At 36.6% G+C, this 18324-nt stretch overlaps 1 protein-coding gene across 1 annotated transcript in view; it reads right to left on the reverse strand.

Annotated features, from left to right (window-relative positions):
- LOC112131881 (programmed cell death 6-interacting protein-like) overlaps positions 1-18324 on the reverse strand; it is an 81986-nt gene that overhangs the window by 11110 nt on the left and 52552 nt on the right. The window contains 7 exon segments of the mRNA XM_063716335.1: positions 2311-2359; positions 2362-2433; positions 4420-4642; positions 11683-11799; positions 14068-14168; positions 15318-15339; positions 15341-15472. Of these exon segments, the coding sequence (XP_063572405.1) occupies positions 2311-2359; positions 2362-2433; positions 4420-4642; positions 11683-11799; positions 14068-14168; positions 15318-15339; positions 15341-15472 (716 nt within the window).

The following is an 18324-nucleotide window of genomic DNA, read 5'->3' on the forward strand; positions in this document are numbered from 1 at the left end:
AATATCCCTACCCACTATGTAAAGACAAAAAGGCAAATGAAATGATGTAATACAATGAACTCCTCAGAAAACAAGCTCTGTAAAATCTCAGACTGCCTGTTTATCATATGCTAGAGTAAACTTACATTCCTCTCTTGTTAAAGAAAAATGATGGTAAAATCCATGCATTAATCAAAACTGAAAACTTGAAAAGGCAAGCCAACTACGAGAGAAATACAGCTGGCCCTTGAACAGCACAGATTTGAACTATGTGAGTCCATGTTTATGTGGACTTTCACCTCTTTCACCTCCGCCAGCTCCAAGACAGCAAGACCAAGCCTCCTTCCTCCTCTTCCTCAGCCTACTCAAACATGAAATAGACAAGGACGAAGACCTTTATGATGATCCACTTCCATTTAATCATAGTAAATATATTTTCTCTTCCTTATGATTTTCTTAATAGCATTTTTTCTCTAGCTTATTTATTATAAGAATATACTATAGAATACATATACAAAATATATGTTAATTGACTGTTTATGTTATCGGTAAGGCTTCTGGTCAACAGCAGGCTATTAGTACTTAAGTTTTGGGGACTCAGAAGTTATATGCAGATTTGACTGTGCAGGGGGGTCAGCACCCATAACCCCTATGTTGTTCAGGGTCAACTATATTCTCAATTATATGTATCTGACAAAGCACTTGCATCCAGAATATGTAAAGAACTTTTTAAATATTAAGAAAAACTCAGTTTTAGAAACTGAGAAAAAGATTCCAATAGACACTTTACAGAAAAGATATGAATGGCTAGTAAGCACATGAAAAGCTGTTCAGTATCATTAGTAATTAGGAGAATGCAAATTAAATCACAGTGAGATTCTGCTACACACACACTAAAGTAGCTAAAACTAAAAAGACTGACAGTACCAAGTATTGGTGAGGATGCAGAACAACTGTATTTCTGAAACAGTGCAGATAGGATATAAAATGGAACAACCGCTTTGGAAAACAACCTGGCAATTTCGTATAAAATTAAATACGCTAACCACACAACCTAACAATTCCACTCCTAAGTATTTACCCAAGAGAACTAAAATATGTCCACACGAAGATTTATATGTGAATGTTCATAGAAACTGAAATGTCCATTAACAGGTGAAAGAGTTAACAAACTGCTCTATAACCATAAAATGGAATACTGCTCAGCCATAGAAAAGACTCAAATTGATACACATAACATAGATGAATCTCAAAAACAGTAGCTAAGTGAAAAAAAGCAAAACACATTCTAAGTGTATACTGTACATACTGTAAGTACTGTATATGTATATGCTAGAATGATTACACGTATTTTAAACTGTATAAAAAGTAAAACAAAATTTAAGACAGGGAGCAGATCAATAGTGGCCAGGGGCCAGAAGAGGAAGGACTGGGAAAGGGGCATGAGACAATTTTTTCAGGGTAACAGTAATGTTCTCTATCTTAATCATAGTGCCGGTTACATGGGTACACACATTTATCAAAACTAACTAAATGGCCAGGCACGGTGGCTCATGCCTGTAATCCCAGCACTTTGGGAGGTCAAGGCAGGAGGATCACTTGAGCCCAGGAGTTCAAGACCAGGAGCCCAGGAGTTCAAGACCAGCCTGGACAACAAAGTGAGATCTCGTCTCTTTAAAAAAATCAAAAAATTAGCCAAGTGTGGTGGCTTGCACCTGTGGCCTCAGCTACACAGGAGGCTGAGGCAGGAGGATCACCTGAGCCCAGAAGGTTGAGACTGCAGTGAGCCATGTTTAATGTTTACACCACTGCACTCCAGCCTGGTGACAATAAGACCCTGTCCCAAAAAACAAAACAAAACAAAACAAAACAAAAATATATATATACACACATACACACACATATACATATAATAATTGAACTGTGTACTTAGAATAGGCGTATTTTGTGTGTGCAAAATATACCTACAATTTTTTTAAACCAATGAATTATTTTCTTAGTATTCAATCCATCAGAAACAAAAATCGGTTCAGAACACTAAACGTACCATGTATCTGAGTTCATTTCTACTTCTCATTTCCCCCAAATAAATATCTCTTAAAATACAAATTTTTAGTCAAATATCCTCACCTTGTTTCTATAATTTCTTCCAACTATATTTGCTAAAGCTTCATAAATACAGTGTCCACCAAAAATAGTTGTAAGTGTGTGTCTACATTTTCTATTTTATATACTCTTGACATTTAGCTCTAAGCTCAGAAACTAAAATGTTCATAAACTAAAGAACAACCAAACAGAAAACTTTAGGCTCTAAAATTAAGCTCTACCTACCCATTTGCCAAAGTGGTGGCTTCTCTCATCTGAGCAATTGATCTGTTACCAAATCGGCTTTCCTCTGATTACAGGCAGCCAAAGACTGCTGCACTGACAAGGGAACCATCTTCTCAAACAGATCTAAAATTAGGAAGAGAAATTACAACAAAATTTTAAGACAAAAACCCAAACTGTAAAAGTGACTGTTCATATTTTCTTTCCAATATTCACATAGTCCATACATATTTGATATTTAAAGATCAAAATATCAATAGTCTATTGACATTTAAAGATCAAAATGAAATCACTATTTAAAGCACAATGATAAAGAGAATTTTTAGATCACTACATTCACGGACAATGGTGACAATGAAAAGTTTCTTCTTTGAACTTAATTTTCTTTAACTTTTTCAGATGTGTTCATCACTGAGTCTGAGGGATCTTCAGTGACGCTGTTCATTTGTTGATTAAACTGAATGAGGGGCCGGGAGCAGTGGCTAAGGTCTGTAATCCCAGCACTTTGGGAGGCTGAGGCAGGTGGCTCACCTGAGGTCAGGAGTTCAAGACCAGTCTGGCCAACTTGGCGAAACCCCATCTCTACTAAAAATACAAAAATTAGCTGGTGTAATGGTAGGAGCCTGTAGTCTCAGCTACTGGGGAGGCTGAGGCAGGAGAATCGTCTGAACCCAGGAGGCGGAGGTTGCAGTGAGCTGAGATTGCACCGCTGCACCACAGCCTGGGCAACAGAGCAAGACTCGGTCTCAAAAAAAAAAAAAAATTGACTGAATGGGTCACGGCAGCAGGATTCCATTTCTGGCTCCAACACTTCCTAGCTATGTGACCTTGAGGAAATTACTTAACCACTCTGTGCATCAGTATCCTCATCAAATAGGGATAATAACAGTACCCATCTCAGGGCACTTGTGAAAACTAATGAGCTAATATTTGTAAAGTGCTTAAAGAGTGCCTGGCACATGGTAAACTCTTTGTGTTTGCTAAATAAACATATAATCACCCTTTCTCAGTAACAGAATATTCTCCTTGGGATCTCAGCTAGAGGCTACCATCTGTTGTATACATTTGTATACATCTACAATATAATAACATTTATTTATCTCATACAAATACCACTCCAGAAGTTTACATGTTTAAAGAAATAGGCCGGGCATGGTGGCTCATGCCTGTAATCCCAGCACTTTGGGACGCCGAGGCAGGTGGATCACCTGAGGTCGGGAGTTCCAGGCCAGCCTGACCAACATGGAGAAACCCCGTCTCTACTAAAAATACAAAATTAGCTGGGCGTGGTGGCGGGCACCTGTAGTCCCAGCTACTTGGGAGGCTGAGGCAGGAGAATCACTTGAACCCGGGAGGCAGAGGTTGCAGTGAGGGAGATAGCACCACTGCATTCTAGCCTGGGCAACAAGAGTGAGACTCCGTCTCAAAAAAAAAAAAGAAAAAAAAAGAAATATTTTTGTGGTTTATTTTTACATTTAATTAATTAATTAATTTATTTATTTATTTATTTATTTTTGAGAAAAGATCTCACTCTGTCACCCAGGCTGGAGTATGGTGGCACGGTCTCAGCTCACTGCAACCTCCACCTCTTGGGCTCAAGCGAGCCTCCCACCTCAGCCTCCAGAGTAGCTAAAGCCACAGGCATGCACCATCACGCCCAGTTAATTTTTTTTTTTTTTTTTGGTAGAGACAGGGTTTCGCCAGTTGCACAGGCTGGTCTCTAACTCCTGAGCTCAAGCAATCTACCCATCTCAGCCTCCCAAAGTGCTAGGATTACAGGTGTGAGCCACCACATCCGGCCATATTTCTTTATTTTTAATGGCAGCGTCTTAAATAACAAATGTTAACAAAATGACAAGTGCTACAGTGTTAATCAAACACACAGTTTCAAGTCTTCTAACGATTGTATACTTTACATATGCTTTATTATTGTTTACTTTCCATCTTAACATTGCACTGACACAATACAATATTTATTCTCATATTCATCTTAAACAACATGAATACAAATTATATTCAAAGCATACAACAGCAATTATGTGATTTTTAGCTAGGAAAACACAGTAAACTAGAGAAAAATGAGATTAAAGTGTGTCTGAATAACTGATATACCAGTAAATTTCTGACTGATGGGTACATTGACTGGGGTAGATTTCACAAGTGTGGCTTTGCCAATAGGATCTAGATCTTTAAGGTCTGGAACTCGATCACGATAAATGAAGTCATTATCCTTCTTTGCTGCAGTAAGGGCACAATTGATTTTGTCAGAAAAATCCTTCACATTAACATATTCATCATAGCGAGATGCCACTGTTTTAATCAGTTCTGCTGCACGCTAAAAAGAAAAATGTCAACAACAACAACAAAAAAAGAGGGAGATGATTTTCTTTCTCTTTCCCCACCAAATATTTAAGCATTGGTTTCAACAAAAAAATCTTTAATTCGAAGACCTGCATTTCCAGCAACGTGGCTGACAGGATTACCTGGAAATTCTCCGATCACGAAATACCTGAAAACTGAAGGATAATACCAACAGCTATCCCTATAAACACACAGGCAAATTATCAAGATAATAAAAGAAATCCATGAGCCAATCAGTATAAACTGACATTGAAGAAAGCTGGCTGTTGGGTTCTTTCTTTTTTTCTTTCTTTTTTTCAGACAGAGTCTCACTCTGTGACACCCAAGCTGGAGCACAGTGGCACGATCTCGGCTCACTGTGACCTCCACCTCCCAGGTTCAAGCAACTCTCCCACTTCAGCCTTCCAAGAAGCTGGAATTACAGGCGTGCACCCCCACGCCAAGCTAATTTTTGTATGTTTTGGTAGAAATCGGGTTTCATCATATTGGCCAGGCCAGTCTCCAACTCCTGATCTTAAGTGATCTGCCCAACTCAGCTTCCCAAAGTGCTGGGATTACAGGCATGAGCCACTGTGCCCTGTCTGGCTGCTGGGTTATTTCTATATCCAAAAAATTAGCAGTTAAAACTTATTAAAGGCCCTCATGGAGACCTGAAACAAGGGTCTTGAAACCACACAACACAGAGAATTGAGATGCACCTCTTTCACTCCTTCACATGAAGGCAGGAACCTCAAAGGGCCTAACTCTCAGTGAAACGGTGGATCTGAAAAAAATTATCCAACAACACAGGAAGTGAACAACATGTCAACATCAGTAAGAAATTTTTTTTTAAGTTTGGCCTTATAAAAAATGAACATAAGCCACATACAAATTTAGGTGGTATTAGGTATAGTGACACCATATAAAATAGACAATAAGGCCAAAAGCATTATTAGGGATAAATATAACACATGATCTTTTAATATTTGCCAGTTTGCCAGAAAGATGTAAAATTTCTTATATTTTGCATGTAATAGTATCTACATCAACAATTATAATGAGAAATTGATACATTTACCCATAATCAAAGTGGAAGATTTTAACATCTCTGTCTCAGCAATGGCTGGGCCAGATTTTTAAAAAGTGTAAGATTACAGAAGATTTGAGCAACACAATTAACAAGTTTGGTTTACCAGACATAGAGAACACTAGACTCCACAAATAGAGAATATATTATATTCTCAGGCATATAGAAAGCATCTACATCTATAAAATGACCAGATGAAGAGATAAGGCAAGTCTAAAACACCAACATTACAAGAATACAAAAATGGTTTAATACTAGAAAATCTACTTATATAATTCTCCAAAATAATAAGTTAAAAAATCAAATTTCTCCATAGATATTGAAAAAGTATTTGATAAAATTCAATATTCTTGATTTTTTAAAATCTTAGTAAAATAGACATTATAGTTCCTTAACATGATACAAATCTTAACCTCCAAAGCTGGTAACATGCTTAGAGAAAGATAACCAAAACAAAACAAAAGCTACCCTTCAGTGTAAACTAGGAAATGGGAAATTGCACAAATTTAAATCACTTTTTAAATTTGTAAATCAAATTTGATTTGTAAATGTGGTTGAACCCTCCCCCAAATAGCAAACACCAGTACCAGAACCGCAGGTGCTCTATACACAGAGGGGAAGACAGGGAAGGGCTAAGGCTGCCACCCTAAGTTCAAACTACTTTCAGCAAATCTGAAAACAACAAAACAGGATGAGAAAACCTTGCCAGGTGATGGTAAAGGCAAAGCCAACTGGCCCCTCTCATGCCACCAGGGGACCACAGAAAAAAATGTGATGCTGAGGGGCCTCATCCCAAGAGAGCTGCTGAGAAAGAGAAGTAGACAGATTAACTAAAAAGACAGGGTTTCTAGGGGAAGCAGAAAGAGACAACAGAAAAGTAGGGAGGGAGAAGAAAGGGCATAAGCACTCAGAAAATGCCAGCAAAATATAAACCCGAAAAGTAGATGCATCAACTTGAAATGCAAAGGCTGTGAGGAACTCAGGGAAGCACAGGTACAGAGGTAGTGGGATTCTTCCTAATCCAGGGTAGGCTTTAAGAGCCAGAGAAGTGGACCTCAGGAGGGAGCCCTTAACGCAATGATGCTTGTAAAGCTAACCCTGCCCATTTCCCCACACAGGAACCTCCAGCAAAATCAATCTCATTCAAACATAAGTAACTGAAAAGGCAACTCATCTCTCAATACAAAAAAAAGTAAGGAAAAAACTGAAAACAAGCAGTACATCTTTCCAGTAGATGATGAAAGCTCACCAAAGAAATAGTGCCGCAAAGTAGATGAAAACAGCATGCTAAAAACTAAACTAAACTAAACTAAAACACTTAAGAACACAATGACAGTACCAAAAGAACAGAGGACTGGATGGCCCAAACCAGAGCGAGTGATAGCCAAATAGCAAAAGAATATGAAACAGGAAGTGACAGAACTCACAAAAGTAAAGAAAAATATAAATGTATTTAAGAAAGCAAGACTGAGACATTTATACAAGGAGCAAAAGGGAAAACAGACATCACAGAAATCATAGTAAAAAACATACAGAACAAGAAAAAGTGAAGAAAACTCAACACAGAAGTTGGGAAGGAGGAGGCTGTTACAAATTAAAGATTTAGAGGGCATATCAATCAAATGCAAAGTGAGGACTTTGTGTGGATCCTGATTTGAACAAACCAAGACCCCTGAGAAAAAAATCAGGGAGAACTAAACTACATGTAGATAATACTGGATTATGACTATTAACTACTAATTCATATTAATATTAATTTTGCTAGATTGGGATAATGACCCATCTAGCAAAATTTCTTCATTTTTAAAATTTTTGTTCTTTAATTTTTTTAAATCTTTATCTCTTAGAGACACAGGCTAAAAAACTTAAGAATGAAATGATACATGAGATAGTTGTAAAATACTCCAAAAAAATAAGGAGGAAAGGAGAAATAGCTAAAACACAAAATAGCGAAATACTCATAATCACTTAAGTTGGGTAACAGAAATTCAATGATTCATACTTTTATATATGCTTGACCATCATAGTTACACAACTATACTTTTATATATATTTTCCGTCATAGTTAAATGAAAGAAAATTCATATGAAGAAACATATGCAAGAATAGTCAGGAAAATCCAGAAAATGACAAAATTCAGGAAACAAGCAAGGACAGGCAGGAAAATTCAAAAAACGAGAGATAATACCTATCAGACATTAAAACAGTCTAAAGTATAACTAAAATGATATGGAACTGGAGTATGAGCAGATAAACAAGTCAATGAAACAATAAAAGCAGAAATAGATCCCAATATATACCATGAATCTAATGTGTGATAAAGTCAGAATCTCAGATCAGTGAGGTAAACAAGGCTATTATAATAAATGGTTTGGGGACAACTGGCTAGCCATTTGGAAGAAGACTTTAAAACTGGATCCATACCTAGCACCACACATCAGGATAAATTCCAAGTGGATCAACAATCTAAATATATAACAAATTACAGATGTATTTATATTTTGCTGTGGGTAATCCCATTTCTATTAAATTATTTAAGATATACCTGCTGCTATGTAAGGGACCGTGCTCCCCAAATTTCGTATTTTGAAGCCCTAACTCCTAATGTGATGGTATTTGAACATGGGACCTTTGGAAAATAATGGGGTTTAGATGAGGTCATGGAGGTGGGGCCTCACAGGGCATTAGTTCCCTTGCAAGAAGAGACACCAGAGGGCTTGCTCTTGCTGTTCACCATATGAGGATACAGAGAAAAGGCCATCTGTAAATCTCACCAGAACATGACCATACTGGCACCCTGACCTTGGATTTCCAGGCTCCAGAACTATCAGAAAATAAATTTCTGTTGTTTAAACCACCCAGTCTATGGTGTTCTTATGGCAGCCTAAGCTAAGACACCTGCTGAAGTACAAGATAACTTGTGTACATGATTTTTTACTGTAGCATTGTTTATAATAGTGAATCTTGGAAACATTCAAGTATCTAGCAATAGGAGACAGCAATAAACTGTGGCTCACACAGTGAAGTACAATGCAGCTCTAAGGATGGTCTCCCTATTGCTGAATTAAGATGAAGAGATCTCCAGGATACATTGTTACATGAGAAAAGAAGGTACACAACACTGTATATATTAATAGCATACCAGCACTTCAGTAAGAATGAGAAGTGAGAATGTGCAATGCGTGTGTGCTGTATATGTATATATTTGCTTCGATTTCAAAGAAAGAAAAAAAGACAAGAAATTAATGGAAATTAACTATGGGGCAGTGGGAATAATGGATGGGGGAACAGGATAGAGGGAAAAAGAGGAACAGGAATTGAACTATATAACCTTATATATACCTATTTTCCCAATTTTGAAAAATTTCAAGCTCACAAAATAATTATCTAGGTTCAACAATTACCATTTTGCCACATTTGCTTTATCTATTTCTTTCCCATACAAACACAAAATCACGTACCTTTTTTTCTTTTATTGCAGGACTATCTTAAACTGAAGTTAGATGTGATGAGCCCTCATCCCTAAACACATCAGCAAGTATTCTATAAGGACAATCTCCTTAATACCTACAACCTAGTATCATAACTAAGATAACAATACTTGTACAAAATCAGATTTACAATCTTGCTAGGTCCCTCATTAATGAGTCAAATAAATCTTTGACATGTAGTCATTCTATGTGAGTCATGTTTTTATATCTGTGTATGTGTGTGTGTTTTTCTATATCTTTTTGAAAATTGTATTTCACCATCTTTGAAGATCCACCAAGATGACCAAGAAGATCCATCTTCTGGGGCCACATAAACTGCACTGTTCAAGAAGTGCAACAGGTACAACTTTTCTTGGCCCCAGAAGTGATTCCAAGCAGTAATTTTACCTTTGCTGCCATTTTATCTATTGTTTTGATTCTCCTGATTGTGACTTTATTTTCATTTCTGGTTTGCACAGGACCAATAAGTTATTTCTCTTTGCTAGTAGCCATAACTAGAAAGTTGGTTTAAGAGTGTGACCTCCTAAGATCTCTGTCAGCATCATGGGGGATTATACTCTACTGAGTGACAAACTACAGCCAATATGGTTTATTGGTCAACTTCTTGTCTGTTCTGTTTGCCTTCTTGGGAGTGTAAATCAATTAAAAAATATTTCATGCCTACTGGAAAGAATAACTGCCCTTTGAAATATGGATCAGTGAGTGTGTTCTGTGTTAACTTTTTTTTTTTGAGAAAGGGTGTCACTATATTGTCCAGGCTGGCCTCAAACTACTAGCCTCAAACGATCCTCCCACCTCAACCTCCCAAGTAGCTGTACTACAGGCAGGTGCCATCACACTCATCTGTCTTAACTTTAACCTTTAACTAAAGCTGTAAAACTAAAGCTGCAAAATCTATGTGTCTATAACTGAGGAAAAGTTTTTACCTCCCTCCCACTGTGTGAATTTGAAATAGTTTCCTTTTTCAGGGGTACTTAGAAATGAGATTAAATTTCAAAAGGAGTTCTTTCTCTGACTGATTTATAGAGACTAAATATGGGCTTATTTAAATCTAATAGTCCCAGAAACCAGAAAATAAAGAAACTAAACTTATAATTTAAATATGCTAGCCTTAAAAAAAGAATCCTTCCCACAAATTCCTTGTTCAGCATCATTTTTATATATGAATCTAAGTTACTGTAATCAAAGTGAAGCCCCAGACAAATCTGGGTTTGACTTTTTTTAAAAAAAGTCTTTCTCTGATTTGGTCACTGTGAGATGTTTTCCCACGAAAAGGCTAATTAATTAATCTGAACCTCCTAAACAACATTTCCATTGTTATGGTCTGAACGTGTCCCCCAAAGTTCATGTGTTCCCAATCCCAAAGTGTTGGGACGTGGGGGCATAATAAGAGGTGATGAGGTCAAGAGGACTCCACCCTCATGAATAGATTAATGTCATTATCATGGGAGAGGGCTAGTTATCAAGAGAGGGGCTTCATTAAGCAGTTCGGCTCCCTCTTGCTCTCTCTCACTCACTAGCACTCTCTTGCCCTTCTACATTTCACCACGGGTAACACAGCACAAAGACCCTCACCAGGTGGCAGCACCTTGATATTGGACTTCTCAGCCTTCAAAATTGTGACAAATTTCTGTTCTTTATCAATTACCCAGTCTGTGGTATTCTGCTATAACAGCACAAAATAAACCAAGACATCCATAGTATGTTCTAAAAATCAGTACATATTTAAACTTCCCTAACTCAAATGCCATAAGTCATCTTTCTATCCTCTGTCTACCAATACTCAAAACACAAACAACTTGTACAAACAGCTCTTGTTCCTGCTGGCAAGTTGCCTCAGGTGCCATAATGTCACAGCAAGTTTCTGATAACCCCAATGCCAACAGTATGAACACAACTGCATAGAAGGTACTCGGCTGTTCACAAGATATATATATATATATGCACACACATCTCTCCACTGTCCTCCTCAAGTTGTGGAAGTATATGCCCCAGTTTAGACAAAGACCAGGCCACAAGTTAAACACTACACATACTCCTGGAGCATGGCAATTAATTTAGAATTATTTTTACACTAAAATAAACATGAATAAAAAAGAGAACTGAATGCAAATTTTGCATGAATTTTTCAGATAAAATATGAGACCTCAAAAAAACATGCAGTAAAGTCTAAAGATAAAAACAATCTGGAGATGGCAATGAATTTAGAATTATTTTTACATTAAAATAAACATGGATAAAAAAGAGAATTGAATGCAAATTTTGCATCAATTTTTTAGATAAAATATGAGACCTCAAAAAAACATGCAGTAAAGTCTAAAGATAAAAACAATCACTTGTCACTGCTGATGGGGTGATGAATGGGAAAGGTTTTTATGGGCAAACTTGGAAATCTTACTAGGGAAAAAAAGAGAGACCCAAGTTAGTTACTTAAATATTTATTACCAAGAGACTCACTTGTAACCTTACAATTTCCTCTCCAAATGTCTTGTGCTGTTTTGCCGGGATAGACTGATGGCACTCAGCACTGGCCTGCATGATACAATGCTTGGCAGCCAAGACAGGGAACACCTCCTGGAAATAAAATACTGACCAGGGGAGAGTCCAACCACACAAACCACCACAGACAACATGGGATGCAGGAAGAAAGAGGAGAAGAAGACAGAAATTACAATCACCCCATTCATGACTTAGAGATTAAGGTTAGTCATTAGGTGTAAACAGAGAAGACGACATGATTTTGTGTGGATTGAAATCTATGAATTAAATTTTTTTCTTCCAATTGAAGGGGTTTTTTTTAATTGTTAACTGAAGCCAATTTAGGCTTTTACAATTCTCTTTAATTGATCCGTGAAGTCAACATTTTGTTTACAAAAAGAAAGAAAAGCATGCATTATTAGAAAGAGAAGTAGAATGGACACTCACAGAGGAACATCAAGCACAGGGCTTTAGAAGCTTTCTTATGAGCCCTTACCCAGCCTGTAGAGTTAACTAAACCATCATTACTCACATATACCCATGAAGTTGCTCTATAGATGACTGTTTCATCATGTTTTTAAAAAAAAAGACAGTTAATTCTCACTTAAATTCATATCCTAAGAGGTTTCTTACTAAAGATGATTTTAGCCATATAAAAATGATTTACTATCATAGATACACTAATATTTCAGTATCACATACTCAAAAACATATCATAGACAAATGCACTAAGTATATGAACAATGATAATGATAAACTGTTATTTTGCCTATTTGTTTTGAAAATAATTCCAGGCAAACTTAATTTTAAAAGATCCAAAGACATAAAGCAGGAAAGCAATTATACTAGTAGTGGCTCTTCCAAAATGTCAAAATCTAACCTGTAACCTCACTGCTTTTAGGAAGTATATGATATTAAGAAAATCCAAGGAATTAGTCTAGACAATCACTATCTAAACACAAAATGTAAGAGAATCAAAAACTGAATTACTACCTTGGGTGCTTTCCTGTCTCCCAGGGAATAATTTCCTACCTTCCTGGATCACTACTTGCAGACATTTCAGTTTTTAACTAGAATATGAAAACACCTTATGAGCTTTATTAGTAAAAAGGAAAAAATAAAAGACATCTAAATTTCAAACTACACTCATGCCAGTTCTCAGGGTAAGGCTGGAGCAACTTGGTTCTGAAACAGGAGATTTTCAAGGAGTACCAGCAATGCTGCAGAGGTAGCTTCCAAGTCTTTGTAGGTGACTTTCTTCTCTCCATGACAGGACTGAACTAATGGCCCAACAGGATGTAACGGAACACTGTGCAGCTGAACGTGAGGTCTTTCAGAGGAAAAAAACATGAGAGGAGATCCCAAGTCTCTTTTTAAGAGGAAGGCTGTTAATACCCAAGAGTCCTGGGCAAATTTCTGTTAGGTTCTTGGTGTATCTTAAATCCCCAGGAATCGTCACATTAATTCCTTATTGATCATTTTCTGAGTAATAAGTACCGTTAATGCACTTATGTGCATTTTTACTTCACCCCCAAGTTGTCTGCAATTTTTTAATGTACAAAGATTCCTGAATATGACTTATAAATCAATAAATTCCCCTACCAAAAAAATCATGTAACAGATACCATATGATGAAACTAATTCCTTGAACATTTCTGAAGGAAGTAGTTGAAACATATATTTCACTCCATCTTTAAGTTTTCTTTATTAATCATTCCAAATTTACTAGTGATTTCCTTTGTCATTAACAAATGATCATCACTGAATAGTCTTTTCAATTGTCACTTCAGAAAGGTTCACATTAAAACATTATACTTCCTGTGATATGTAGTTTAAGATGGTTGCTTTTCCTTAGCTGTCCATTAGCAGCCCAATTTTTTATCCCTGTTGCCAAAACTGAATTCTAATCAAAGTATCAGATGAATTTGTTAAGTTTTCTTTTCCTTTTTTCTTTATGTCTGTTTTTGCACTTCAAGACTCATCTTTAAGAAAACAGGACAATAATTAAAACTGTGAATAATCAACATGCTCAAGTATACATGCTTGTACCAAATCACCAATGATTCAGAACTACACAATGCCTTGATTTGATAAAAGTATTGAAAACAGATGGTCAACATTTTCCAGAAAGAGTTCTAACTTGGAAAAACAAGTTTAGTAAAAGGTAAGGACAAAAGCATCCCTAAATATAAAAGAATTGTTCATGCATCTTAAATAAAAAAAAACTATTTCTACTATATACTTCAGATAACCCTATTAAAACTTCAAATTTCTTTATAAGTTTCAACTTGCTTCTTATACACAAAAAAGTCTAAATATTTTCACATGCAAAGTAAGCAAGTGTTTATAAAAACAATAACTGACCTTGGGGAGAGTATCTTTGTATTGACACTGTTTGAAAGCATCACCAAAATAATCTGCAGCCTGATTAGCCAATTTAGCTATGATGGCATCTTTCATTTTATCTGGAATATAATATGAAGTTGACCATTATAATTAAAATAAATATGAGCTAATCTGACATGTCTCAGTATAAACACTGAGATCACAAGTTTGTACACACATCTTAAAACATCTTTCTTGATGAAATCACATTTTCGCATAAAATTTAAAACAGACAAAATAGATTAGTGGTTGCCAGCAGTGGGGGAAAGGGGAATGAGGAGTCACTGCTAATGGGTACACAGCTTCTTTTTGGGATGATGGTAATGCTCTAAAATAAGATAGTGGTAATCAAAACTCTACAAATATACTAAAAATCTTATGTTGTATACTTAGAAAGGGTGAACTTTAGCGTATATAAATTCTATCTCATTATAAGCTGTTATTTTAAAAGAAAAAAGTATTCCAATTCCTATTTCTTCCACATGATAACTTAACCTCTTATTTTCAATTTCAGCCCATATTATATATTCAGCCCATATTTCAATCTCTCATGCTAACTTATATGCCTTATAAGAATTATTCTTCTTCCCTCATTCCCAGGGCCAGGGACTGTGCCTGGATCATTCCTTCTTGTCATTTAGGTCTACTTTAAAGAGGACCTCCTGAAAGAAAGCCTTCTTGACTAATGAATCTAAAATTAGCCCACCTTCCCCTACATCCCTATCCCATCACCATACCACCAGCCACTATCATATAATTCTTTCTTATTTTTGATAGCAATTATTTCTGAAATGTTATAGCAATTATTTATGAGATTATCCTGTCTACTTAATTCTTGCTTATCATCTCTCCTGTCGCCAAAATGTAAGGTTGTTTTCTAACTCCGTTTACCCAGAAACTAGAACAGTGACTGGCACAGGGTAAGTACCCAATAAATATTTGTGAATAAATGTTTGACATGTTAAAAACATACATAAATACTATTCCAGAATGGAGTGTTTAAAGACAATTACCAAAGATCCATTTCATGACTTCAAACACAGCCTACATTCTTAAATGTGCATTTGTGCTACAAATTCAGAAAAGGATAGCTGAAAATTTTCCATAATCCATGTATCAAGTTCAAGAAGGAAAGCTCGACATTGCACATATTATAGTCTAACCACTTTCTTAATTTAAAAGCCTTGTCACTTCTTTTCACATGCAATGAAAAGAAAAATTGGAGTTACCTCTTGTGGCTTTAAAAAAAAAATACTTCTTGAGCCTGTGCCAGCATAATAAGACTGAGGGTCCCAACAGTATCTGGAGATATGTCCACGGTAGGCTCTCGATTTAAGGCAGATAAAACCGTCTCTTTAATATGTAAAAAGGCACCATTAGCAAACTAAGGGGGGAGAAAGAATTTCTTTAAAATCTATAGGAACTCAGCAAGACTTAATTTCCTACTGTTACACATAAAAGGCATTACAAATGTTAACTCAGTGAACAGTTAATACATTTAAATTTTTATATTATGAAAAACCAATCTAAAACATCTGACCTACAGAGAATAAGGTTATCTTTCTAAAACTCTATAGCGTAACAAGAGATTTAACAAAGATTAAAAGTAAATTACAAGGAAAAACAAAGTAAACTAATGGAACAATCTGATTAAGCTATTTTTAGATACACTTCCTCAAAATTAATATGAGAATAGAGGCAGGGATAAACATTAAAATATTTTTAGTACTGCAATGCTCTTGCTTTGGTCCCAAACAAATTCGTCTTTCAAATATAATTAAACATGCCATAGTAGTTTAGTAGTTAGGGGACACCCCAAATAGTACATACACCTGGTCCTCTGAGGAACAGCATTACTACCCATTGCTAGTGATTTCTGTCTGGCCTTCAGAGCTCGCTAGTGAAATGTTCCGCATCAGATTTTTCATCTCAATTATATTTTGTTAATACTAAAATAACTTTGCTTTTATGAAACAAATTATACTAAGAAAAAGAAATAAATCAGTCTGAGATCTAAAGGTGTCATGAGTTGGCAGGGTGCGTTGGCTCACGCCTGTAATCCCAGCACTTTGGGAGGCTGAGGTGGGTGGATCACCTGAGGTCAGGAGTTGAAGACCAGCCTGGCCAACATGATGAAACCCCGTCTCTACTAAAAATACAAAAATTAGCTGGGCGTGGTGGCACACACTTGTAATCCCAGCTGCTTGGGAGGCTGAGGCAGGAGAATCGCTTGAACCCAGGAGGCAGAGGTTGCAGTGAGCCAAGATCACGCCATTGTACTCCTGCCTGGGCAACAGAGCAAGACTCCATCTCAAAAAAGAAAAAAAAAAAGGTGTCATGAGTTAGATAAATAGACAACACAGAGAAAACTCAAAGTCAAATGTATTAAAATGAACAGCATGTTTCTGCAGTCATTAAGTATTATAAGACCAGAGTATCTGCTAGGAATGAACAACTGAACTTGTTTAGTAAACTAGTGGATCAAAGTCTGAGTCTCTCATTTACAGATAAGGAACTGGAGGTACTAGAGAGGTTAAAGAACTTGCCCAACAACACAAAGCTTCTGGGTGGCAAGCAGCCTAGACAAGGACCTAGGTCTAATACCACCAGTTATCTTTCCATGATACCAGGTGCCCTGCTGTGAACCCTCACAGAATGCAATGCTTCTTTCATAATTCAGAATGACTTTTCTAAAATCTCATATGCCAATTAACTGAGTTACAGTTAACCAAAAGCTAAATAACATTTTACTTCGTTTTCACTACTCTATTTTATTTTATTTATTTTGAGACAGAGTCTTGCTCTTGTCACCCAGACTAGAGTGCAATGGCACAATCTCAGCTCACTGCAACCTCCGCCTCCTGGGTTCAAGCGATTCTCCTGCCTCAGCCTCCCAAGTAGCTCAGACTACAGGTGCCCACCACCACACACAGCTAATTTTTCTATTTTTAATACAGACAGGGTTTCACCATATTGGCCAGGCTGGTCTGGAACTCCTGACCTCGTGATCCACACACCACGGCCTCCCAAAGTGCTGGGATTACAGGCCTCAGCCACCACACCCGGCTCGTTTTCACATTTTAAAATATTTGCCATGTATAGCCTCAAAAAGAAATAGCGTATGCATTATGTTTGTCATCTATGCCCATTCAAAACTGTAAGGCAAGCCACAATTTGGAGCATGTTATTTGCTTAAGGTATATTTTCCTTTTACTTTCTCAGAATAGCATCACTCACCTCTCCCCTAACATAAACAACAGGAAAAAGCAGACTGCCTCTGAGACAAGCAAATTTCATGAGAGGTTTGGGGGTTAAACAGTGGAAGGACATTTGGAATTACATGAAATTTGGAATCAGAACTACTGAAACCCAAATGGACTGCTTTATGAAGACTTCTGACCTTTAGTCTCCTCGTATGTAAAATGGGAATGACATTATCATTATATGACATACATCACAAGGTTTATCTGAGAGTCAAATAATGTACATGAAAACACTTTGTAAATTAGAAAGAAATATAAAATGACAACATGATTATATATATTACTTATCACTAATCATTTACTGTTCTTTTAACCAAAAAAAAAAAAAAAGCTGAATAAATAATAAACAACTGCTGGCAGGGCGTGGTGGCTCACGCCTGTAATCCCAGCACTTTGGGAGGTCGAGGCGGGTTGATCACGAGGTCAGGAGATCAAGACCATCGTGGCTAACACGGTGAAACCCCATCTCTACTAAAAATACAAAAAAAATTAGCTGGGTGAGGTGGCGGATGCCTGTAGTCCTAGCTACTCAGGAGGCTGAGGCAGGAAAATGGTGTGAACCCGGAAGGCGGAGCTTGCAGTGAGCCGAGATTGAGCCACTGCACTCCAGCCTGGGTGACAGAGCAACACTCTGTCTCAAAATAAATAAATAAATGAAATAAAAAAAACTGCCACAAGATAACATGCCATATTAGTAAATGATTAGTACGTAAAATAGATTAGGCAACTTACGAACATTATGTGTCGGACCACATTTAAATATGGCCTCTCCACAAGTCTCAAAGTTAAAATTTTATTTTCTTGCCAATTTCTTGTCTTTATTTTTGTAACATCAGTGAAATTTCAAGTGTGTCTCACTCTAAGAAAACATATGAAAATAATGTACAATTTTTTTTTAATTAGGTCATTTATTTAAAATGGATTTACCCTAAATGCCAGAGACAAAATCTCAGACATTTCATAATTTCTTCAA

The sequence above is a fragment of the Pongo abelii genome, chromosome 16 (assembly GCF_028885655.2).
Source record: "Pongo abelii isolate AG06213 chromosome 16, NHGRI_mPonAbe1-v2.0_pri, whole genome shotgun sequence".
In the NCBI taxonomy this organism is placed as follows: Eukaryota; Metazoa; Chordata; class Mammalia; order Primates; family Hominidae; genus Pongo; species Pongo abelii.